This window comes from Eleginops maclovinus, chromosome 5, assembly GCF_036324505.1.
Source record: "Eleginops maclovinus isolate JMC-PN-2008 ecotype Puerto Natales chromosome 5, JC_Emac_rtc_rv5, whole genome shotgun sequence".
NCBI lineage: Eukaryota > Metazoa > Chordata > Actinopteri > Perciformes > Eleginopidae > Eleginops > Eleginops maclovinus.
Window position 1 is genome coordinate 12,159,091 of NC_086353.1, and position 26,653 is coordinate 12,185,743.

The 26,653-nt window shown below is 40.7% G+C and overlaps 1 protein-coding gene across 1 annotated transcript; it reads left to right on the top strand.

Annotated features, from left to right (window-relative positions):
* The first annotated feature begins 1,336 nt into the window (after positions 1 to 1,336).
* Positions 1,337 to 26,377, top strand: atf7ip (activating transcription factor 7 interacting protein). Its single transcript, XM_063883426.1, has 14 exons — positions 1,337 to 1,835; positions 18,198 to 18,250; positions 19,061 to 19,567; positions 19,721 to 20,153; positions 20,520 to 20,698; positions 20,799 to 20,936; positions 21,061 to 21,132; positions 21,225 to 21,310; positions 22,651 to 22,709; positions 23,314 to 23,940; positions 24,331 to 24,432; positions 24,558 to 24,635; positions 24,797 to 24,861; positions 25,498 to 26,377. The coding sequence occupies exons 3-14, from the start codon at positions 19,067 to 19,069 to the stop codon at positions 25,954 to 25,956; spliced, it is 2,799 nt and encodes a 932-aa protein (XP_063739496.1). The 5' UTR covers positions 1,337 to 1,835; positions 18,198 to 18,250; positions 19,061 to 19,066; the 3' UTR covers positions 25,957 to 26,377.
* The last annotated feature ends 276 nt before the right edge of the window (positions 26,378 to 26,653 follow it).

Consider the following 26,653-nt stretch of genomic DNA (forward strand, 5'->3'; position numbering starts at 1 on the left):
TGTATAGCCTAGCAGGGTTTAAGGGCAGTCTACCCTCATTATTTACTTTAGCTTTCTTGACCAACACAAAAAATGCTACTCAAAGCCTAAAAGTGACCTTGCTTATATAAACCATGTGTGACGACCGTGTTTATTTGTTCATCATTGTTGACTGCCAATTATACACACACAGTGTTAGTTAGGCCTATGGCTGTTTCAGTTGTTATTATAGATCATTTGTGTGCCGCGATATGGAGCCTCCAATCTGCATACAGTGTTTCCTATAAACAGTTGTCATATTGAAAATTGCTAATTCATTTCACACTACCACGAAATTCTGTCAGAGTGTAGCCTAGCTGGATTTGTGCACACATGAGAGGTGCGCAACCTTAAGCCCCCTTTTTTTCAAACTACACTGGAGACCTTTTTTCTGAAGGGCAAGTGAGAGAACAGCACAGGGTAAGGAAGAATACAGCTAAAAACTCCTACTCCACATCACATGGGCATTGGAATAGGGACTGTACCTGTAAGGTAAGAGGACTATCTGAGACACAGACTAAAATAGGAGTAAGGGCATATCACTGAGGACAGGAACATCTCAACGTTGGTATGGTTACATCACTATGACTGACCCTCTGCTGGCCTTCTGGGGAACTACAAGTCTGATAAACACAAGTGAGTCAACAAAATGGCTGACCGTACTGTGAAATGTCAGAAGAGGGTTAACCATAATGGTAACACAATGGATTAGACTTGTTTGGTAGTATAAAAAGACGTGTCCTTGCCTTCTTGTAAGAATCAACTGTAAGTTGCAAACATAAAAGCATTTTTATTTGAAGCCCAGACAAAAAAAAAAAAAAAGGAAAAGAAACTTTACAACCTCTAGCTTGTTTAGAAAATATCCATCTAACATTAGATAGTATTCTTTTCAGAATCAGAATCAAAATCGGTTTAATTGCCAAGTAGGTTTACAAGGAATATGCTTTGGTGTAAATGGTGCATGCAAAGACACAGAAAGAAGAATACGCTATTTTTGTAAAGGAGCGAATATGAATATTATAGCTGTTTAAACAAACAATTTAAAGGACTATTGTAACAAACCATTATTATTGTCTCATTTTTAATATTAAACATTAAAAAACACCATTGAAGCTAAACTCACACAAGGTCACGTATGTGATGGAGACAATTACAGTACAATAATAAAACTCAGCCATACATTTCTATTATGTATAAACTACAGTGACACTCCTGTGTAGTTTACGGCAACAAACTCCTCCTCCATTATTTAATCCCTCCCACTCTCTTTCTCTCTTTCGCGCAGAAATCACAAACCCCTCCCTCATCATACTCTGCTCCCTGTTGTCCCTTCTTCCCACCAACGACTCTGTCTGTGAGCCTGTGTGAGACCACTGCACACTGCAGTAACTTCAAGCAGAGACTGAAATCACCGCTACACAACCCCAAACCCTCACATCCTGGAGCCGGGCATACCTACCTCGTCTGCTTTAGCTACCGATGTCTAAACCGCCGCAAGCATAGCGTCTGAATTAAAGAAGCTTCAGCGATCACACCGCAACGGTTGGTCAAGTGCCGACCAATGGACGATCTTTTGTGCTCGGTAAGAGGCGGAGTCTATTTGTAAGCGACTAGGGAGAGACTCGGTTGTTGTGCTACGGATCACTAGTTTTTCCCGGGGATTGCTGAAACCGATGGATTGATAAAAAGCATCCTGCCTGCAAAGGGTTGCAACTTTACACAGCAAGGTCCGGAAGAGTTCAGCAGCAGTGGGAGGAGACCGTGTACTAAACAACGTGTACTGAACATCGCGGGAATATCGGTGACGCGAATAGTAGGTAAGTCATGGTACTGCAACTAGCATGATACCCACGATACTTTCATGTTCGTTTTATATAACAACAATAGATAATGTGAACTTGTCAATGTAAACATTTCGTCATTTATTCACTACTAAAAAAGAAAGTTAAGTTCTGTTTTTTGGTTAGCACATTTAACAGTGAGCCAGGCAACTTGGATTGTAGCATTAGTTACTTAGCGACCGCTAATATTCTTATGGATAATTCATTTCATTAATGGCATTTTTATGAACACAACTTTTTAGTGTTGACATTTTGATGATAAGTCTAACACACATTTAAAAAAAAAACAATTTAGTGAGTATTGTAATTGCATACATGCTCCTATACAATTATTGAATACTGATTAAATGCATTTTAATGAAATGACATTAAGCAGACTATTTTCTAATTGCAAGTTATGTGCCTTTTTTGTGTATTATCCCAAAGAATAAACCTTATTTTAAACATTGCTGCTCTAACACTATTTCCCGCGAAGCAGGCTAAGGCGCTTGGTTGAGAAAGGTTTGTGCACAAAATGCATACAAACATGAAAAAAAGTGACCTTTGTTGGTTCAAAAATGAGACACCTTCACAACACCCGTATTTAGCAATGTCTGATACAAGTTTTAAAAAAAAACATCTTAATGTAATCAAGTCACTTCTCCATGTCCAAGTCGGTGAAGGCACTGTTGCTAAAAGGAGCAACAAGCACATGCAGCCTACTGCAGAGGATTGTTTGAAGTAGCGTTAAATAGATATTTTTGATGGGTTTTTGTCTGCCCTTAGATAATGAATACTTTGTAGAAGATTAAAAATAATATATAGCTTTGCCGTTTTAACGATTCTCTTTTGTAGAGCTTTAACAACAAATGTGTGGCCCCTTTAAAAAAAAAAACAACATAATTTAAATGATTAGTATCTGTCCACTGATTGAATATCAACATTAAATGGTGGTCTTACTAGCACATAATTAAATGGCCTAAAGACAAGAAGAACATGCTGCATTACCAGCAGGGTGCAATTAAACCCCCCCCCCCATGGTCTAAAGTGGTACAGTCCAGTACTTTTCCATGGGCCACACTGCCCCACTGTGGGTGTGGCTTAATGTCTGGTAATATAAGACTTTAGCAGTTTTCCTTCTTTGTCCTGTTCTGTGTGTTATCAAAACAGAGAAAAAAAATATCCACAGCTGGATGTTTTCTGCATGACCCTGAAACCATAAGTCAGCCAAAGTTGGGGAATTTAGTTGTGGTTTTTTTGTGGACTCAATTTAGTCCGTACAAATGTGCCTGTTTCAGGTTTGCTACACCTTTTTGAGAAAATGGTCGATCTGTCTTTAGTTTTACCTCCCCCAAATCACCCAGTGGCAGTGCTCACATGGTGCACTGTCATTGTGTTTTTGTGCTGAATAGGAAGCCACCTCTAAAGGCTCCTCCTACTTTTTTCAAAAGCTTTCCTGTGGATGTTAGAAGGCTAAATTTGTTTACCACTCAACCAACTGATTAGATCACCCTGTTTATCGCACAACTACAACTATTGAAAAGCTAGCTATATTAAATTTGATACTAAATGTAAGAAAAACATGAGGTTCTGCTTGGCTTTAGTTTTGAATTGCAAACTCCAAATGTCCTTCATGTGGAGAAAAAGAGGAGGTGATGTGCCATGCAGTGACTCCTTTTCGAGTCCTGGTTTTAAATACAGGTTTGGGCCCAAGCGTGTGTCAGTGTTGTTAAGCTGTTGGCTCATGAGCTACCATAAGTCCACAGAAACCCTACATGTATGAATGTTTTACCTCTGAATAATCTACGTGTTATTAACGTCATTTGAGCAAAATGTACATTCAAAATGTATTCTATTGTACTTTGTGTTAAAGCAATCTTTATTTTACGTTTTTAAACGTATAAAAAATGTTGTGATATGAAAGTTGTTTGTCAATTTGAGAGTGATATAAGTTTCCAATCGTGAATTCATATTAACATTTCTCTTTTGTTTTATTTTTTTCTTAACAAGTCTAAACCAGTTTCAACCAGTTTCAGCCAGTTACTGCTGGTTTCTTTGCTTCAGAGTGTAAGGATGAGAGGGATATACATTCTTGGTTCTGTATCAAATGTTTCAAGATTCCCCATACAGCTTGCTCTGCTGGTCATTGAAGATACTTGCTTGTTTAAATAAGTATTTTTCAAGTTTGCATTAGTCTTGGCTATAAACGTGCGTGTCTATTTTAGCGGAGCCTTACAAATGATGTTGTTGATTTAATACGTTCAGCCTAAAAATGTGGTGAGAGCTCATACACGAGTGGACCTATATGTTCAGGCTTCCACATACATGCACCTATGTCTCCCACTCCCAGTTGTGTATGCTGCGTTATGTTTATGTCTCAGTTGTGGGAGCCCTTGGTTGAATCTTTTATTGGTATTTCAATTCAAGATTCAAAGGCTTTATTGTCATATGCACAGTAACCACAGTGTAGTTATGGCAATACAAATCTTATGTCCCAAGCTCCTCCAACAATGCGATATAGAATATAAGGACATAAAACAATTTTTCACTATTTAAGACATTTTCCCAAATCACCTTGCTATGGAAATGTATAATTAGTGAATTAGTGCATAATTTGGATTGTTTAGAAAATGTCAGACATCTGAAATGCTGTTAGATTTCCTTAATGGCCACAGCAGTGCAAAGTAAAAATTGCACATCTTGTCTTACCCAGAATAAATATGATCACTCGGTTATCCTCTTTGCTTAACAGGATTTAATACGCTTCATACGCAAAACATTGAGAACGTGCCAATTATAAGTTGTTTAGGGGATTTTCCTCTGTTGGGTCCATATAAAGTGATCTTTTTGTTCCCCTTGCAGTGTGATTAAAAAAAATAACATCTACTTACAACCCCAGCATTTTTCAGGATTTATTTATTTCAGTTATTACTAATGCAAACTGCATGGAGGATTTGATGAATATTCAGCATCATGATTAACATGCATCATTTTAGCAAGTAGGAATTAGACGAGAGTTAGCACATTCTTTGCATGCAAGCTGGCCGTCTTTAACTAAATTGGGTGCAGATTTCTCTACATCAAAAATTATGTAATTGATGAGAAAATGTATTATTGGATTCAAGTCTCTGGTCATTAATAATATTTTAAAAATGAATAGAATAAAAATGCTGAGTATCTTTTCCCTTTTCACTATGTTCTACCATGTGCTAAAAGCTCAAGCTCTGTTGGCAAATATCCTGTGATGTTTGACTAAAGGATTTTGTGTTTGTGTGAAAAAAAATTAAGGAATATTGTTGCTAATGAAGGTTCTCAAAATACATCCTTACTAAATTGAAATGGTAAATCTGTTGCTAAGAGCAGTGTACAAAATGTTGGGTGGTGTCTCATTATGGCAGCTGATCTCCTCAATGTCAATTTCAGAAATCACATCTTAGATAAAAATGAGACATAGTCCCATAAACTAAACAATTTACCCGTGTGTTTCCTTTTTTATCAGGTAGCTAAAATAGTAATAGCATGACGTGTACGTTGGTGATGGGACCAGTATTTTGGCTTTCACGATTGCCTGACTACTTTGCAAGGCAATTTTTGTTCTTTTTCCAGTTTAATGGTTTGTTTCCTCGCTCCACCTTCGTTGGTCGGGTATTGCAAGCCGTTTGACTCCCCAGAGCTAAACTAAAACTAATTGTAATGAACAAATTTCAAACTATCTATGAGAGAGAACCACATAATATTGATCTTGTTGCAGCTACTACTTCTGCTGCTTCTGGAGGAAGATCAATGAATGTAAAAGTCTTTCTGCTTTCATTGAAGCTACAGCTCTTCTCTCACAAACTGATCGCCCCTTCAGTTGGTTGGCAAGCAAATGGTGGCATAGCAAGTTATGGCCACAGTAGGTAATTCTATATGCATTAGTTCAATGGCCTGCCTTTGTAAGCAAAATGAATTGCTAATGAGAACAGGAGCACTCAGTTATTTAAGTTAAGAGCTTGACCACTCCTCTTGGGTAATCTCAAAAGTAGAGGGTTTGAACTTTGTTTTAATGTAGGTAAAAGTAGGTATATTCAAATTATTAGACTTGATGTACGCTCAAGCAGATATTCAGTGTTGTAATGGAGAAGTGGATTGGTGTGTGAAAACCTGGTTAACTCCAGATGGGCGATAGCAATCTGTACTGGTTCCAAGTGGTAGCTCAGGTGCCAGACGCGACAGCATAAAGAGGGAGATGCAGTCCTCCCGGCACTGTTTCAAAAGCCCTCGCATGAAGACCTGACCCACATCAGTAGTAAAGAGGATATTAAATAGTGAATTAACCTGATAGTTTTAATCCAAATGCTTGTCTTGACAAAACCAACCAACCCCCCAAGCTTTTAAGCACCAGGACTAGCCAAGCTGCCATCCCTGCATGAGGTACCAGTCATTTTTTGTAGGACCAATATCGTGTCCAATGGGGCTATCCCGACCTTCATCACTTAAATAAACCTACGCAAACCTACTGTTGTGCCGACTTTTCAAGGCTGCTGAGGCAGGTCCTCTATGCTGCTGAGCAACCATAACCAGCTAACCGTAACATCTGATCATTCATTCATTTTAACAGCGATGCTCATAAAATTAACATTAGTCAAAACACTGGACAGATCTTAAAGTCCAGAAGTAAAGGTATCAGTCGACTGTGATGACTGCTCCTTGCCACATGACGAGGTGCGCCGCGCGTTTGAGTGCACCTAGCGCGCACCCTCATTGGAAATAATAGTAATTAGCACGCCAGAAATGCGGCATGTGTACAGCCCCAAAGGTTCTACAGCTATTTTTTTCTACAGTGTTTATATATTTATAGTAGCTGCAAATGTGGAGCTCTATCCAATCATATACTAGTTTTACTAAGTTTTCCATGATCCCTTGTTCCCTAAAGGGGGAATTGCTTGAAGATTTTACTGGCCACAGCCAACAACTAACCCTCATTTGGCAGTTGTAAGGTACTCATTTTTAGGCCCTGGCTGTTTGCGTTCAACAAAGTTCCGAACGTGCGTAATGAGAGGAATAGCTTGGCATTGTCTGTATGGCTGACGCAATTTTGAATTTAAATTAAAAAGTCACTCCTGGAATCAGCTACAAAATAAAATATCAAAGTAATGTGGTTAAATCGGTTCATAATACAGCTAGTTACTCTCTGAGGTCATGAAGAGTGCAGAGAAGACGTCGTTCAGGGGCCATATGGTGGGCAGTCGGATGTTGTATAATAACCTCCGAAGTACGTTAGGGGGCCAAGATGAACGGACACATGTCACTAAGTGAGGCATACATTGTTATTGATTACCTCCTGTGAGCACACACACTTTGGACGCGCACATACATGTTTCTCCTATTAATTGTATGCACAAAGACTGTTCGGGGGGACTTCCGCAATTGGCTCTGGGAACCTCGTATTGCCTGTGTTGGTGTATGATACTATGCTGTTGTAATAAACCTTATTATATACAAGCTGGTGTCTCCGGAGACTTCTTCATCATCTTCACAAACATCGCTACAAGATATACTTTACTAGCTAACATATTGAGATATGGGAATGGCGTTACGAGTAAGCTAGCTAACTTAGCAAATTCATTCTGTTACCTTGATTAGTGTTAGTCTCTCCAGCTGGTCTTTTTATTGTTTTTCTTTTGGAATGTTGCCAAATATGGGACAAGCCCCCGTAAATCCATCTTAAAAAATGTGCGGTAAGTAGGGCTGCCCCCCATTAGTTGACTAATCGTCACCCCCATTTTCCACCGGGTCCGTCTGCACCGCGTTACGTCTGCACCACGCAGAGCAATTGCGGCCTCTTTAGTCAATGCGTGTGATTCCACTAGATGCGCTGCGTCCCAGAAGCGTCTCCGTGCTGGGCTCCGCTAAAAATACGTGGCTGGTCTATTTTCGACAGAGACGCAAGGCGTTGCTAAACGCCGGGCATGAAATGGAACGGCCAGTCTCTGCTTGGGTTCTATGGCAGCTCTGTAATTTGTTGATGTCTGGTCAGCTCAGGACCCCAAAAAATAAATCACCTGTCACCGGTCTCCTTCGCTGGTTGAGGGGGTGCACCCAAAGCCGGCTCCTTCTCCTCCCCCCATCTCGCTACAACACAACAAAATAGGAAATTACAACAATAAACACAATTTAAAAAGACACACAAATGAACCATTTCACTACGTAGCCTACTACTTTTTTTTGTAGAAGTACAAATGTCCAGGAAATATGACCAAATCATCAATAACTGCGAGCCGTACACTGAAGACGCTCCGCTTTTGAAACGCTCCCGGTGGGGTATGTCGCCGTTCGGAGGTAGGAACAAAACCGCGGTGCAGACGCACCCGGTGTAATCCCGGTGTTAGTCGGCGGAAACAATATTTTTTGACTAATTTTTCATTAGCCGATTAGTCAGGGGAAAAAAGGGTCCATCTGCGCGCTGCATGTGCTCAGAGTCGGCGCCAGAGCAGATCTGCAGGAAATCCAAAGTGTGGGATCCTTCTGAGCATTTAAGGGACAAGCCCCAAAAGGTGACATGCAAACTCCGCTGGATAAAACTTGCCTCCGTATACACGCCTTCATAACATATCGCAAAGCTTTATTATCCCCGACAACATGTGTTCCTTTCTCAGACTCAGAGGAAAACAACAGCAGTGTAGCCTAGCTTTGTATAAACATAAACCTATAACATATGATCATTCTGAGCTCAGAAAAGGATCACTTCAACTTTCATTTCATGATCAGGGCGTTATGTGCCGAGGGATTTTTGCCGACGAGCATATTTGTTGCTGTATCCAGAGTAGTATTTATTGGGTTGTTATATTCAGATATGAATTATAGAAACTAGAACTCAATGCTCAGTGTGTGTCCTCGCTGGTTTTTACACGCACATTAAGAATCCTTACTGGAGCTTCTGCTGTTTGTACTGCTGATGGGCTGACTGCTCCGTCCGTGTGGTGCACTGTGACTCCCATGGGCTTTCTACATTTACAGTTTAATTTACATTTCAACAGTTAATTATTAGTTTTATTTTCTATTTCATGTGAAGCACAACATACCATGCTGTTATAATAACGTTCTTTATCAGCCTTTGAAACCGAAACCGTTTTGGGAGAAGAGAAAAAAAAAAAGTATGATGATTTTTTACCCCATAAATCATAAGTTATCATAACTGGAGACGATTAGTCGACCAATCGCATGAATTGACGACTGTTAGTCGACAAGAAAAATCTTTAGTCGAGGGCAGCCCTAGTGGTAAGAGTGTAATTCAGATGCTATTGGACAATTCTTGGTGTAAAACCAAATGACGACTGCCAACAGTTGTGATTTGTTGCTTCAATGCGAACTCCTAGGTTATAAACCAGAGCATTTACAGGTGAGCGCCGAACCGTCCCGTATACTAAACAATAACGTACCTCCTCACAGCGTGTTATGCTAGCTGCAGCCGTTCAGACTGGATAGCTCAGCGGAGGTTAAGCAAGACAGCCCAAAACTTGATTGGCATACAGCTGCTGGCAGTGACTTCTACCATACCAGATTTTGGAGCATTGTTTCCTACACATTAAACATCTTTGACCCAATTCACCCTGCCCTCCACCTATTCAAACTACTCCTCTGTCACAGGCGTTACAGGAAACGTGCACGCACCCTAAGCCTGTGGAGCAGCGTTAAGGAGTCAAACTGTTGAAGTTGTTGAAACAATGAATAGCACTTTGAGTACTGGCTATATATATTTTTTAAATTTGATACCATAGGGTGATCTTGATGTCTTTGTTATTGTTGTGTTGTACAGTAGTATACTACTGACAATAAGGTAAATAAAACTATTGGCCAATGAAACTCGATGCTTCGAGAAACTTAGAATTTCATATTATTTCATTTTATATAATTATAGCAATAATTCAATAATATAAGGATGTGTAAAATTATATAGAAATTACATAACTACAAGATATGTTCCCTGTTTCAGATAAAAAACAATAAACAAGAAGTCCTAAATTTAACAAAAAAGTGTTTAACTTCTTACTAAGTAGAGCAGCACAGTACAGTACAGCCCTAAGCAGTCAGCCGTTTTTATGGTAAAAGGGATTATTTATGCTGTAACTGCGTAAAGCACCAGCAGCCATTTTGTGCTGTAGCTTTCACTGCAAGCAATCTATCAAAGGGGAAGGAGTGGGGGTTGGGAAAGTGTCGAGGAGCTAGCTTGTTGACCAATTCAAATCATTAAGCTCTGGAAAGGTAATCGGTTTCCTATGCCAGTTTTCACAGAAAATATGCAGAAAGTATTTTTCTCATAGCTACTTTCTATCATGACCAAATGTGGTGTTTGGCAGAGAGAAAAAAAGCATATTATATCATTGGGCTTGTCGTTTCACAAAAACATCTACATTTTTGCCTATATTTTCATGTAACACATTTCTGACAAATGTGCCATGTTTAGGCTTAAACAAAGATGAGAAGTTACTAGAGAGACAGAAATACATTTTGATCGAGTGTCTCCCAGAGAATGCGCTGCTCTTTAGAGGCCAGGGATTTCTACCTATTTAGGAGACTAGAGTTTACCAAGAGGGTTTTCCTGTATATTTGCTAAATTAGTTTTCAAGATATAACCACGGTGTTCAATAATTTAGGGTGTTTTTAATTTGTCATTTACCTCTCTAGCTCCTCCCTTGTTGGTGAGAACCCCCTTCTACTGAAATGGTTTAGTCCTTGCTTGGCTGTAGAACTCCAGACAAGCAGACTGCTGGTGTGGGGGAGGGGAATTAGCGCTCCGTGTAAGGCTGTGGACTAAAGCTGACTTATTGGTGCTAGCTATAGCTTATGCAATGTGATTCAAACTGTAGTTACTCTAAATGTGTTCTTTAGGTTGTTAAAGTTCTTACCAGGACATGTAGTGCATTTAAGTTCTGGAATGACATAAAATATTACTATTACTTCCGGTTATCTGGGCTACTTTTATTTCATGCCTGGTGTTTTATGTTTATACTTTGGTAATATAAATCAGCTTTTTGTGTTGCCTCTTGATAGGAGCCTGCGCAAAGAAAAATCAGCATGTGCTTGCTTGATACACATGGAAAATTCAGGTTCTGCCTACCCACACCCCCTCCCTATTTTCCCCTCCTTTCCCTCTGCTCAGCTCTTGCTAATATCCATTTACTCAAAAGCAAAGAAAAAATCTCAGTAGAAATCACGCGTTGAAGTTTGGGTAATGGTAAGCTAAGAAGCTGTGCTTTGGCACGATTGCTGAACAGGTTAACTATGTTTCCTTTGATAGTTATATTTTGTGAGTTTAAATAGTTAACCCTCATGGATTCGTTGGTCATTTGTCACTCAAAACACTGTTAAATTTCACAGATTTGTACGGTGGCCTTAATGGAACTGAGGAACTTATTTAGCTGCTAAGATTAATTAGGTGTCTTTTATTGAAATTAAACATTCTAAATCATATGTCGGAAGTAATATCTAAAACTGGTTTAGGTTTAGGAAAAAATGGGGGGGGAAATACCCACCTGGAGTGTATGAAAGATGGGATACATAAGCACGAAGCAAAGTCACTGGAAGATCAGTAGTTAACTGCTGCTTGGAATAACTCAAAAGTCTTCATCTGGTTTTCTGCTTTACGAATAGCAGCAAACATCAAGCTGTCTGATGGTATAAGAAACAAAAGGTGATAGTTTACAGGAGTGTGTTCAGTGTTCTTTACACCATAATTGAGAATAAAATGCAATGTGAGCAAATTCATCAATATGTTGTACTTTTCCTGGCAGTTCACTTGGCTTGTATATTTATTGATGATCGAGATACAGCCTGAAAAGGCAACACTTGATTTATTCTTCATATCTGGAGACTGAGATCCTCTCCTTGCATGCATTGAATGAAAGGCAGGGTATCCCCTTGGTTGTCAGTGTCACAGAGCTAACATCTAGACAGCCAACATTTCCGGACTCTCTACCACAGCTCTGTGCACTGTATTCACCTGACCAAAACAAAAAATACTCATTAGACAATCACTCCTTGTAAGCAGGAGGTACAATCAGTAGCCAGGTGAATATCAATATAAACTAGACCGACCGTTATTATATTTTGAACATGTCTCGAGAATCAGCCGAACCAGTAATATACAAATCAAATCAGTAAAATAATAGCAATTACTTTTTGTTAAACAGGAATAAAAAATGCAATTTAGCATTTACAGCAAGTGCATGTATTGAGCCCTGATTGGTGGAACAGCTTCGTAAGCAGGTGACCTGCTTTAGGAGAGAAGTGCAAAATGTTCTATTTTTTTCATGTACCCTAAACTTCCAATTGAATGTCCAGGTGAAAAGTACACGCATACTAATTACTCATAGGTTGCTGCCACACCATGAACCTTTGTTGTTCTAGCTAAAGCAGGCTCTGTTGGCTGTGTGGCTGCGCAGAGCGGACCAGGTGGCCATTTTGAGATTCAGTGAATCCAGATGCAGTCATTGAGCAGGGGGGAAGGGAAGACTGCGCACTGTGCGCAGAAATGTTGGAATGCAGGATCAGCTCTCACTGGCTGACAGTTTCTTTCCACTCGTATTTAGCCAGCATTAAAAATGTCTAATATTAGACAACTGTTAATATATATTTTTTTTATCTTAGGACCTCCAGCATCCAATATTACTGTCTGTTGGAGACAGCTAAGTGTTAAGGTTTACTGTTTGGCATTTGTGTTGAAGCAGTAACTGCAACCGGAAAGAGAGAAAGTATTTTATTACCAGGTTATCTACACATAGGTTCATAAAACATTAAGCAGCGCTGAACAGTGAGGTGAAAAAAAAGAAAACTAATTGGTTTTGTTTACTCTTCAGTCATGGCTTGAAAAACAGTGAAGCTAAATCATGATCTAGAGCAAAATGATCAAGATAACATGACTTGTTAACATTAGCTCGTTTAGGTGTCAGATATAGAGCCATATAACAGTATGGAGATTTCTGCAGATACTGTCCTTTTCTTTAGGAGGCGGGGTTTGTGATAGGATCTGCTCAGCCTGTGCTCAGTATGCTGCTCGCAGCAGCGCTGGTGGCCATTTTGGGTTTCTGCAGAAACAGAAATGAGAGCAGTTGAAAGAATGCACCGCATGGTTTTATTTACCTCTACAACAGGGCTTTTAATAATGGCAGATGAAAGTTGCAAACAAAAGTTGATTGTAGTAACACATTACAGGTCCAGTCCACTATAATAATTTCTCTTTTAAATCCTAAATTCAAATCTCGAAATTACTTTAAATAAACTATTTTGTAAAGAAATACACTGGGGAAAACGTATATAAGAAAAGTTATAATCCAAAAATTGAGTTTTTAGGTGGGTCTATTGTTCCTGTTGAGAAAGCAACCACCCCGGTTTGGAATGGTTCAGTCCTCCCTGCTGTGGGAGAGGCAGGGCGGGAGAGGCTGCTAACTGTGTCAACCTGGGCTCAAGTCATGCTGTGCGTAGCTAGCACAGGGCTGGGTGCCTAACATCGGTATTTGTTGCTAGTAAATTTAAAAAAACGTGGTATATCTTTCACTGAGGCAATCTTTCAATCTCAAATGTTGTCATTAAGTCCACAATGACAGGTGGTTACATTTGTTATATTAAATGAAATGGTACTTTTTACAATGTTTTAAAAAATATATATATATCACAGCTAACAAAAACGAATGATTAAGCACATTTCCGCATTTTGTTGACTATTTGATTACTTTTTCCTTTTAGTTTTTAAAGCCCCTCCCCCACCCACCCCTCCCCCCCTATCAGAATGGTCCAGTCCATGCTTGATTTCAAGAAGTTGTGAGAGGAAGAGATAGGGTGTGCGTGTGTGTGTGTGTTCTAGTGTGTGTGAGAGTGAGACCTAGAGAGAGACAGACACAGAGAGAGGTGGGGGAGGGTGGGTGCAGCTGCCTCTTGAGTGTACTGTGTGAGTGCAGTTTAGCGCTGGCTGTGCGCCGCTAGCTAGGCCCTGACTTCAGTGTAGTTGTTCTGCTTTGTCATGGTAAACTGAATTCATTTATTTAACATGTTATACCTGCTCATGTTTGATGGCACATATAATAAGTTGTATAATTTCATTTTGTTTCTCATTGTCCCCCTCCAAATAGTCATAGCAACAACAACAACAATATATACGGGAATGTATATAAATATCTCTAAGCCTGTGTGTTTATCGAATAAGAATTCACATAGAATTTATAGAGCAGGAGACGAATGTAAAGGAGGATCGGCTTTATAGCGGGATTATTCTGGGGGGAAAAGGAGAAATAGATTTTGAGCTGTTTCAACTTTAAACATTAAAGATAACTATAAAACCACCAATGCCACTATATTAGCAGCTTCCATCAAGAACTGAGGAAATCTGCAGTGGCTTACCTCACCATTGGGGAAAAGAAGAGGGATCACAGCCAGAGGGATCCTAGGGTTTTCTTTTTCTTCCTGCAGGTTAACAGCAACTGTTATATGACATTGTCAGTAAGCTTTGGTCCAAAGTCGTGAAGTAATTTAAGGGATAGCTGACTGACGCAAAGTGGTGAGCAGCGGCATGTGTGCCCGGTTTAGTGCACAGTCCCTCCAGTGACTGTGTTATATGTTTTAGAGGCCAGGGGAGGCAAAATAGGTTGAATGGAAAGATTTTATTAACAGCCATGCCAGGGTTTCTTATTTTGACTTGACCATGAAGAAAAATGTTGTAGCCCCAGCAGACGTCTTAGAACAATGCTATGGAAATGGTGCAGTAAAACAGAGTTTTATATTTTAACCTAATAGGTGGTGAAAATAATAAACAGTAAAGTACTGCAGTATTTCAGTTTGCAGTGTTGTCCTTGACCTTTTGTATCATTAACCTTTACTTGCCTATGGTGTTATTTTAGATAGGAAAGTTACCCCTGCCTTTTGTCAGAATGGTTTAGTCCGTGCTGGCTGTAGATTTCCACACTGTGGACTAGTTTGTGCTAGAGTTGGGGGATGGGTGTTGCCAAGCAACAGTCATTGCAGTGTACTTCCCCTCTGTCTGTGCGCTGCTAGCTATGGCTGCTGTTGTAAACACCACGCTGTACTTCAACATGTTTATCACACAAGATTTGTATATAAATGTGATGCAGCTTCAAATATATTATGCACTTGATATAGGAAAGACAAAAACAGGTATTTTATTTTTGTTGAGTTTTATATAAGGCTCTCAGGAGTTATGAACAGACCTTTTGTCTTTATAGGTTAAACTTTTTTCCATTCTAGACTCATGTAGGCAACACATCCTTAATACTATTAAGGATGTGTTTACAAGATGGACTACTCCTAAATGAGCCCCTCCTCCTTTCTTTTCTGTGTTCCTGCTGGCCTCTCGGCCTGTTTCCACAATCAACAAATGGAAGGCCTCAATCCCACAGGAACTGCTAAAGGTTGATTTCTCTCTGTTTAAAAGCATGTTTAACAGTTTTGGTCTGTCATTTGGATGCAAGTTTTTGTCGATGCATCGTCACTCTCTGGTCTCTCTTAGATTGTGATGCTTACTCAGAGTGCTATGCTAGTCATAATACATTGAGTTTTGGCTTGTTCTTAATGTTTGGTCTGGGTTTTTTTAAAACACGAAACATTAATTTCTGTCTTTTCTTGTGTATCAGGGAGTTTGCTGTAAATGTATTGTATGTAGCTGACAATGGAAAATACATGTTGTTAAGCGCTACCGGTGTTGCACATGCTATTCAAACATAATTTGAACCTGGTTGCACTTGAATCTTTAGGCTCAGGATCTGAAGATGTTCATTTTAGTCATGCGTGTTCTGTGTCCATAGGCAGGAGTGACTGTACATGTGCAGTATGTATTTATAGCACTGTCAACATCTTTGTAGTTGTATGATATTTTTCTTTGTTTGATAATCTCATAAATGTCACTCGGGTGTAAAGCATCTTCACCGCTTTTGTCACAGACATTTTTGGGCATCTATTAATCATCACAAACATGCATCACTGTGTTTCAATTGCATAGTTTTATATTTTGTTGATAAGTTCCCGTTAATTATTGGAGCACATCCGTTTCCGAACAAAAGTTTAGAAAAAGGATTGGAGTCACATACTCATCAAATGTAAAAAGTACCCAGGAATAACTGGTACCGGGGATGATGCCTCATTTAAAACACATCAATACTGTGATGCTGTTATTGGAAGGCCTACATGTTTGGGCAAGTTGCACATGCACGTCCATCTACTGTACCTTACCAGATGTGACTTTTACTTTTAGATGTGTGTTCTATTTTCACATCGTCTTCTTAGAAGCTTTGAATCTGGATGAGCGAGATGTCATTCTAAACGCGGTTGTCATCTTCATCAACCCATTTGAACCAATATTGTGATATGTTTTCTTCCGAAAGTGAAAGGTTTCATCTTCCTCTTAACCTTGTGGTAGGACTGCCAAGTCTGTTGTTAGCTTGGTGTCACAGACGCTTCACTTTTGAGTGTTCCTGTTGCAGGGCTGACTTCCTGGTTGCCAAGTTCTCGTCTTACTTGCATGTCTAGATCAAGTGCCTGCAACTTTGTGAGACATGATCAGCAACCATATGGTTAGTCATCTGGTTTGGAAAAAGTGTGTTGCAGAGGCTCAAACAATAACCAATGTTGCATCATGAGGGAAAGCAGTTGTTATAAGAGAGAGAATATGGAAATCCATTCTTGTCTCCTGATGCCTCCAGTGCAACATGACGGCACATGAAACATATTCTCACGTATGATATACCATATTCAGACATAATATTAGACACAAAAGTGAACAAAAGATGTGTCACGGCTAGGAGTACAATTTGAAAATGAATATTCCCATGTACTTATCATGATTTCTGGAGTGTTCAAGCACTGTGCATCCATGTTTAGGTTTATTGAGTTGACGTTTTTTTGATTGAGAATTTTAAAATATTCTTATGATATAACTTGAGTTGCTCAGCAAATGCCACACTCAGCCTGTGCATACTGATCCCACTGCATGATGAATGTCTTCTGCATTTCTCCGAATCTCCGGGGTTCAGCAGTGCTGCAGGAAGCTTTCTATAAGCGTGACATAGGAATGCGTGCTATTACTTTGCACGCTGCTTTTATACTTACTGTACATTTAAAAATATAACATTAAACAGGACTTAAGGATTAGCTATAGCATGTTTTACCAGAGCTAAATAAAGACACAAATATCACTTTCTGATAATTTTTGGCTGAATAGAAAATGTTATTAATCAGGGAAGTGTTGCTGCCTGATGACTGAGACAGAGAATCCAGTTCAGCTAGCTTCTGAGAGTCTGGCAGCAAACAGCAGAGCTGACGGCCATTTTGAGTTACTGCACTGAAACCAGGCGCAGCAAATGAGGCCGTAAAAAGTGGGGAGGGGGAATTGTGCTCTGCGCAGTATGCAATAACATTGGAATGTGATGTGTACCAGTTATCGTGCTCACAACTTACAACACTCTTTATTTATTTATTAATATCTGTTAAATCTGACTTTTTGCATGCTGGTCAAATTGAATGCAACTTTGCTGAAATATCTTCTCACTAGATTTACAGTCAGGGGTTTTTGTTAGCAATGCAGGAAGCATGGTAGCTTGTATGAAAGCAGAGAAGGAGCCGTGCATATGCTGCTCAGATATATACGGTGTAGCGTCAGTCCAGATCAGTCCTCTGAGTGAAGCTGTATTTTTCTTTATGCACGTGCCAACCTGCAATGTTGCAAAATAGTAATACACATGGCTAATTTAAACATGTTGGAGATGGAGGCCTTCAGATGGCTGTCAGCAATGCAGTAACAGTAAAGCGAACACACTTCACGGTCTAAAGCGAAATCAGCTCTGACCAGATAACATTTGAGCGGTTACGTGAATGATGAATGGCTGTCTGTTCTGGTCCTGGGCTTGAACCAAAAGCCAGATTAAATAGTATCCACCACTTGAATAAGTCTGCTTTTCGGTGTTTAACGCTGATTGTTGTGCACAAACTACGACTTGGGAAAACATCTTTCCTGCAGTTCGAGGCCTTGTACTCTCCATTCTGTCTGAAATCTTTTTCTTCTTCACCTTTTTTGTGTCGTGTCTTGAAATTGGATCCTTTAGCCTTAATCGTTGGATTATATAAACCTGTCTTTTGTGTCTAGATTGGTGGTCAGTTCAATCTAAATAAACAAAACAGTAAAGTTTGCTGAAAAGTATAGTAACCCTACACATACATTAATCTCCTTTTTTGAAGACCTTTGAGGGCTCGGTTATGGTTCAAGGGATCAAGATCTGAACTGCTAAATTAATTTTCATGGTGATGGATTACATGCAAATGTGTCTTCCTATTTTACATAAACTGTACTAAAAAAATATGTCTCTTTTTTTCACTCAGGTTTTCAAAGGACTTGGTGGTAAACCCATGAGGAAGAACCTTTCGGGTTGAAGGTGAGTTACTGACAGATTATTTAAATAATGTCTGCTGTCGTTTCTTAGATTCTCCTGAAGCACACATTCATCATCATTTTGACTGACTCTCCTTAAAATTAAGTTTGAATCATCACATTGATATGTGCATATGAGATGAATACATGTATGAAACGTCACAACTAGCCTCAATACTACAATCTGAGCAACATTCAAAAATATGTACGGACTATCCTCCTGGTTTTGCATAATCTCTTAACTGCTGCCAACACAGCCTCTTTAAGCTTGTTCTGATTGGCTGAAGAATAAACCAATAGGAACGTGGGGGGATGGGAGGCAGATTTGGGTTGCTGCTTTTAACTTCAATGTCATTTCTGTTCTCTGAATCAGGGGCTTAGGTAAACATGAAATCCAGCGGTTAATCAAAAGAAATTAAGTAAAAATGAATTGGAGAGATCAGCTCAAGCTTTTCTCACTGACATGAAAAAGCCTTTCTTGTTTAGTGAGCTGCACCTTAACTGAAGCCCCCATCGCACAGATACAACAAAAAGTCACATTTTAGGGTTAGGGTTAGGGAAACAGACTGTCGGGGAACTGACCGGTTTTGGAATCAGGTCTTGGTGAAAGAAGAAGCCTCTAGAAAAGAACAAACAAGAAAGCCAAAGGGCTCCACAGAGACCTCTAGTGTTTGCTCTAAAGCTCTGCAGCCATTTCTCCCCTATGCAGTGCGTTAATTCCAGGAGAGGTTCATAAGCGGTAGACACTATGCTGCTGGGTTTATAGATTTTAAACACTTATTTAAGCATCTAATCGCTCCTTGTCACTCCACAGGCAGCAATGGAAGTTGTCGTGACAGAGGAGAAGAAGAAGATATTCCGTGCCAGGAAAACTATGAAGATCAGTGACCGACAGCAACTGGAGACCCTTCACAGCACTTTGTTGACAGCACCTCCGGGTGTGTCCGACACAGCTTCCCCACCTCTAATGAATGGGACACACAAGGAGGATGGACAAAAAGCGGGGTACATAGAGCACAGTAACATCTCGGACTCAGGCTCCCCTCAAGCTGAATCTCCGGCTCCTTTCCTTTCCCTAAATCTGTCTCCTTCCCCTTCCTCTTCACAAAGTTCCAAGGCTAAGGATGACATTTCTAGTCCTCCCACATCTCCGTTCCACTCCTTGAACTTTGAACTCAAAAAGATAGAGGAGAAGGAGGATGAGCCCAAGAAAGGTTTGTCTGCCTCCTCATCAAAGGAATCCGCTCCAGTATCATCAACAGAATCTAAGGAAAACCAGGAAAAAGAATCTGAGGTGACACCGGCCGTGGAAAAGAAGGAGGTAAATGCTTACGTTTTTTTTCCGACATTGTCTCATGCGGCTTTATTCCAGATTTTTTTCAGAAAACCAACGTTAATGTTGAGGTGTGGATAGATTTGAGAATCAGAAAACCATCTAAGTAAGTAACCAATGGTTTATTGTGTTCTTCGTCAGGAGGAGAAAACAACAACAAAGGACCCAGCTAAGGATTTGCTAAAGGATTCTGTTAAAGGTTTGGCTCCATGTTTACCACCTCCAGGATCTAACTGCACAGAACCAATGGAGACAGATAGTGACACTTCAAAGGCCAAGGACACTGAGGCGCCCACAACCAAAACAAAGGTTGAAAAGCCTTCTTGCCACAAAACTGCTTCCCAAATTCCATCTCATCCTGCTTCCTCTTCCAACAATATAAAACAAGAGAAGGATCTCAGAAAGGAGGATGTGAAAAAACCGAAGGGGGAAAAGGAGGCTGCTAAGAAAGGATCAATGAACGAGGACAAGATGGATGTGAATTTAGTGAAAGTAGAGACCAAAAAGGAAAAAACTGATGTTGGAAAAACCAAAAAAACATCTCGGCCATCTTCCACTCCACCATCTAATGCAGGTATAAGAGAGTGAACTGTGCCTGATAGCTTCAAAAACATTTCTCTATATTGATTCAGTTCAAAAGAAATCCAGAGGAAATTAAGCAGTTATATTAGAGATGTCATTTTATAAAGGCAGGCCTTGTTCTTTTACCATTGCAGTCTTGGAATGGAAGGCTATGGAAAGACTTTCTGTCAAAGATCTTCTGTCTACAATCCGAAGTCTAGATATGTGTTGGATAAGTGTTGTTTTAGAAATCAGTTTTGCACGTGGTTGACATCTTTAAAACAGACACGTGCCAGAAAGCAAATCATTATAAAATATTTAGAGAAAAGAAAAGCTTATACAGACTTAACAGATCTTTTTTATCCTTTATTCCCTAAAGTGCAAGAGGAAAAGGGCTCCACCTCTGGACTGAAGCGCACTTTATCAGAGGGATCTACAAATGATGGACAATCCGTGAAACGTGAGGGGAAGAGACCCAAAGTGGAGCGTGAAGAGTTGGAGGCAAAACTGGAATTTAAATTTACCACAAAAGCTGGCAGTCACCACAAACTTGAAAAGGTTTGCACCTATCCTGTTTTCTCTTAAGTCTAAGTGAACTCGGAAACCACTGGATACATCTTTACTTAATTGTGCCTTTTTACCTTATATTGTTTTCCAGATTGTGCAACACCTCGTAGAAGAGCGGTTGAAGCTCATGGAGCAGAGCATTTTTGATAAACATTTCCAAGAGCTGAAGGAAAGAGTTGACAAGATCGACTGTGCCACTAAACACCAAACCGCCATTAACACACTCCAAGTAAGTACACTGTAACATTGTAATGGAAAGTTACATTCACACACACAGTAGTGTAAGATGCCCTTTTCCTGGTTAGCACTATGAAGTAAAAGAGCTGCTAAAAGTACCCTCTACTGTTTTTTAGGCCAAGATCAACCGACTAACGAAAAAGTTTGGTGAGGCCAACCAGGCGTCAGAGAACAAAAGGAAACAGGAGGTAAGAAATGTTTTTCCTTTTGTTGCATGCTAAAAACGTTACTCATTCCAGTGTTTTGTTTCTGAATGGTCCTGACGGTGTGATTTCCACAGGCGCTAGCTGCTGTGTCTGCTGCTACTGCTGCTACTGCTGCTGCCGCCAAGACTGCCACTGTTGCAAACAACTCTCAAATTCAAAGGTAAGTCTCTCCATGACCTCCAAGTCCTTCTCTGCCAGGAGGTTCTCATGTTTTTTTGGGAAATGCCAGACCATTTCATCCTCCGACTAAACATTTTATATCAAAAACATATATCAAAATTCTCAACTTAAGTGCATTAAACTCTTTGGTTTTTGTATGTGACGATAATTTGGTCTTTGTATGAACGTGACAATACCGGACTGAAGCCAGTACTACACACAGCCGTTCACAGCAGGTAGAGATGACATTGTCCCAGGTTGCTATCTGTAATCACAGAAACAGAAAAAACGATTTTCCTCCAAATCCATACTGTTTTGGAAACCAAGATTCCAAGCCCCCTTGTTCGGTCGGGATAAGCATTTTAAAACTCTTCCAAATAGTTCTTAAGACTTGTTTTGGAATAAACACACATGCCATTCTGTGTGTTGCACCTGCACAGTAACCCCACGCGGGTTCCAGGTCCTGAGTCTTGTGACGTTCTACAATGTGAAGCCTAAGCGTTTCCTCAGGCCGTGCAGAGTGTAGTTAAAACTGCACCTCTCCTCCCAACAGCGTGCTCCATGGGCAGACAGTAGAGATGCAGCCTCAGGGGTCCGGGGAGGGAGTGGCGCCCTCTGGTGGAGAGGTTCCTGTGCTGTCTGTCAAGAAGGAGAAAGAAGAACTGAAAACAGAGGAGACTCATTACCAAGATACATCAGATAGTGCTGTTATGTCAAAACTACTGACGGAATTAAATGAAGGAAAATGCCTGGCAGACGTTGAACTCCGCTCAATCACGCCCCACATGGAGAATGTGCTGTACCACTACTGCCAGAGAAGCTCAGGGAAACCCAGACCTGAACGCTATGCATCCTATATTTTCCGCTACCTAGTGAAATATGAAATGTACTGTGACTGGGTTTTGAAGGTCAATTATATTGGATCAATGGGCAAGGATGCACTGCCTGTGAATCTGAGGAAGGCAATTAAGAAGTACGTTGACCATCGATTCCCTTCACTGACTTATTACGATTGGCGAGACATTCGAGACACTATCAATGAAGTACTGCGAGTGCAGAAAAAGGCGGATTTCTTTCGAGTATATGTTGCAAGATAATTTTGGAAGCATACTGGGACAATTGTCATCATATAAAAGGATATCGGAACATTTCTCAATAACACTTCTTCAAATGGTTGAACTACTGTATACTCGCATATTGATACATGCTTGAGTGAGAATTCTTACTTCAATTATGATCTGGAATTGTGTATGTAATAAAATTACATTTCAGCACAATGCCACATTCAGTTGTCGTTTTGTGACACAAACAGCTCTAAGCATGAGTGATCTTTCTAAACAGGTCAGTTCGAACCTCCATGGAGCTAAAGCAGATCCAAACAGTGCCTACGTCCTCCACTGGTGAGTAGCAGACTTTTTAAATTCATTTTCAAATTTGTTCTTTATTTATTTATAATGGTTATCAGAATCAAAAATCTTTTATTAGTCCCACAGCGGCAACATTTACGTATGTGGTTCTTTCTGGATGTTTGACAAAGATATATATTTTTTAAATGAACAAAACCAACAATAAATTGATCACACTAACAAGTCTTGCCTTTGCAGTCAAACACCCTGCACCCGTGCCTTCATCACCATTAACATAGTCGCTGAATCAATTTGACCTACGCTGTCATTCTGCTGAAAAAACGTACTAGCGTATTCAATCTGACAAAAAAAAAGAGAGATGTTTTTAAAGAGATTGCCAGTGGAAATAGCTTTTAGATTAGTTTAATATTAACACATGGAATAATAATGCATGTACACCTTTAAAGACCAATACAAGTTCTAAAGAATCCAAGGTCAGCAAATTTGATGAAGGTGGTGTCCATACATTGTTTTTTTTACAGCCTGTAAGCACAACATGCAGTTTGTTTGAAAACCTCAGCAACACTTCCTGTGACTGCATAAAACGAGCCGCTCTTCCTATTTACAGCATATTCATCCCTGCTTGCTTCCACCACAGGTCTGGTCCACACACCCACCTCCACTGCCATGGTTTCACAGGCCCCCATCCTCCAGCTGATCACCACCACCTCTAATGCTGGCTCCACCCTGGCAACTGGCATCACCACCCAGAGTCCCACAGGCACCCTGCTGCTGAAGACGGCCAGCGGGAGCAGCATGATGGCAGCGGGCCAGCCGCTCCTCATCCAGCTGCCTTTATCGATGACTAACGGCCAGGCGGGAACGCTGGTCAACATCCCTGTCTCCTCTTTGTCTGCGGCCACCTCGCTCAGCAAGGCCAAAACCACGACTCCCACCACCACTTACATACTCAAGCCTGCTTCCGCTATTACCACTTCCTCAGCCTCTGGCCCCGTTGTCGCCACTGTCCCCTCGCTCCAGGCCTCCACTGGCATGATTTCCTCCGCCCAGATCTCTCTCGCCCGTGCTGTGTTCCAGGGTGGTGCCGGGGGTATAACGACACCCAATGCAGGGGTATCTGTGACCACAGCCAGGACGCCGGCTCAGTCTGTCTCTGTTGCAGGAGCCATGTCTTCAGCCTCTTCACCGGCAACATCTGGGCCCGCGGCTACAGGATCCACCGCTCCGGGACCGCCACAAGGGACGTCTCTCACATCAAAGACAGGTAGGGCGGCACTTTGATTAAAAAGGATGTTGTCTCTCAAAAGTGTTTATTGTGTCTGCTGCAATCTGCAACCTGTAGAACCAGGCTGTCGCGCCGTTTGGCCAGTCCGGGAAATGGAATATGTAAAGGTGTGACAATCAGTATCACTTTGAAATAACCATCATTAATAAATGTTAAATGGATCATAATTAAACGTGAGTGAAAAGTTTTTTACTGTTAACAAAGAAGTAAATGATAATAAACAATGTTTAGAAAAAGGTATATTAACCCAGTCACAACTTTATAATAGCCATCTGAATAATGTCTGTATAATCTTTCAAATGAATAGTAAAGCCTTTGTGGATTTTTGTGTCTCAATGTTTATCCCTTTTTTTCCCCCTCTTATTTCAGACAACCAGGCTACCGTTTCTAATCCGTCCAAAGCAACTGCTCAAGGTGTGCGACCCAAAGGCTCCGTCATTGATCTCACTGAGGACGATGATGATGTACAAGGTCAGTCACCCCTTTTAACCCCCATACACAACATAGATTTTTTATTTTTGGATTGTGTATACCTGAACACGCACTGTTCAGAAAGCAGAGTTTGGTCTAATTATGTTGTTCCGTTTGCTCTCCAGTGACAGGGGTGAAGAACGCCACAGCTGCAGCTCCCTCACCCACCCAGCGCCCGAACCCCGTCATCAGCATCCCTTTAAGTAAGACCCTATATTATGAAGACATGAAAGGATCACTTCGTGCATGCATGTGATATTATGACAAATGTGTCTCTATGGGGCACCATCATGATTTTTTAAAATATAATTACATATTTAGAAATTAATATTATGCGTTTTACATCTGTTAACTCTTTCCTCAGGTACAGGAGCGAGGTCATCTCCACAGAGCAACCCTCAGCTGACGGTCCACCATCGCCCCCCACTGGTGAGGATTGTAAACTGCACAAAACACATTTTGCACAAATGCGTTTTGTAATTTGTATGATATGAATGATTATTTGTTTTTTTATGAAGCGGAAACCTCCGAGTACGTCTGCCTGGCTCAGATTGATCCCTATAAACGGATGATTATTAAAACCATTTGTTTTTCTCAGATGAGAATTTGATTTGACTTTGGTTATTTATTTATTAAGATATTTTTTGGGGGCTTTTTGCCTTTAATCGGATAGGACAGTGGAGAGTGACAGGAAAGTGGGAGAGAGAGTCGGGGTGGGATCCGGAAAGGACCACAGGTTGGGAATCCAACCCGGGTCGCCGGCGTGCGGTGCAGGTGCCCCAGCCAGTTGCGCCGGGGCCGGGGCCGACTTTGGTTATTTATTGCGTGAATATAAAGTAATGACACCGCCAGACTGGGGCAGTGTATGTATCTTATGCGCTGTGTACAAACTATAGTACAGTCGGATTAAACATAACAAATATAGTTTGGTTCAAATTATAATTGGGCTGTAGCCTGAAACCATATTGCACTTTCCGTTGTATTGTTGAATAATTACCCGGAATTATCGTATTCAGCCCATTTTGCTCTAAGAACAACTCATGACACTAGTTTTGTCTTTTTTAGGACGCTTCTCTGAAATCCCGCACTGTAACCACTACTACGCCAAGCCGGGGCTCTAGTGCTGTACTGCCCCCGCTCCCCGCTGCACCCGTACCGGCACGCTTGCCTCCCGAGGCGGAGCGGTCCTCGCCTCCGCAGCAGCCTCAGCTGAAGCTGGTGCCCAGCCAGACCGGCATAGTGCTGTCCTGGTGTGTGTCGGAAACGGATCGGACCTGTGCGGCAGTGGACAGCTATCACCTCTATGCCTTCCATCAAGACAACTCCAGCAGCAGTGCAGCGCAGCAACACTGGAAGAAGATCGGGGAGGTGAAGGCCCTCCCGCTGCCCATGGCCTGTACACTGACACAGTTCCAGTCTGGCTCCACGTACCATTTCGCCGTTCGAGCCAAAGACATCTATGGGCGCTTCGGGTCTTTCTGTGAACCTCAGTGCACTAATGTCATCAATTCCAACAATAGCTGAGCAGTGAAGGAATGGAAACGTATTCTTCATGACTTCTTTTATGTCTTTAGGACCTCAAATAATGTGAGTGGAACATTTACAGTATTTGTAAATATTTCTCTACATAACAGCGGGACTTCTGGATGAATTTAAGGATTGAAGAAACTGCAAACTGTTAGTTTTGTTTGGTTCATGTATGTTATGTGTTTTTTGTCACTGTTGTATACAATTGAATTACTTTACATCCCCACCAAGTCAGATATTTATGCTGTTCTCCCGTTACTCTGACCCGGATGTCTTTTGCTTGACTGGAGAATAGGTGAAAGGATTATCCTTGTAAATTGCACAGAACTGTATAAATGTGTTAGAAACTGTATGATCATTTTTGTAGGTTTTGTCTGGCAACCAGACTTTGAAAATCACAATAAAAGGTTTTATTAAAGTCTTTGCTTACTAATTTAATGACAAATTGCATAATCTGTTTGAGGTTCATATCTCTTTCGCCAATAACACCACCATCTTCCACCTTGAATACAGAGACATTGGCACTTTACAGGGTACCCGCGAGGTCTTAAAAACGTGAAAAAGTCTTAAATTTAGTTTTCGTAAATTAAGGCCTTGAAAAGGTATTGAATTTTGTTCACAGGTCTTAAATTTTGTTCAAAAAGTCTTAATTTTCATCCACCTCCTTATTTGATACGGCGCCACAACATGTATT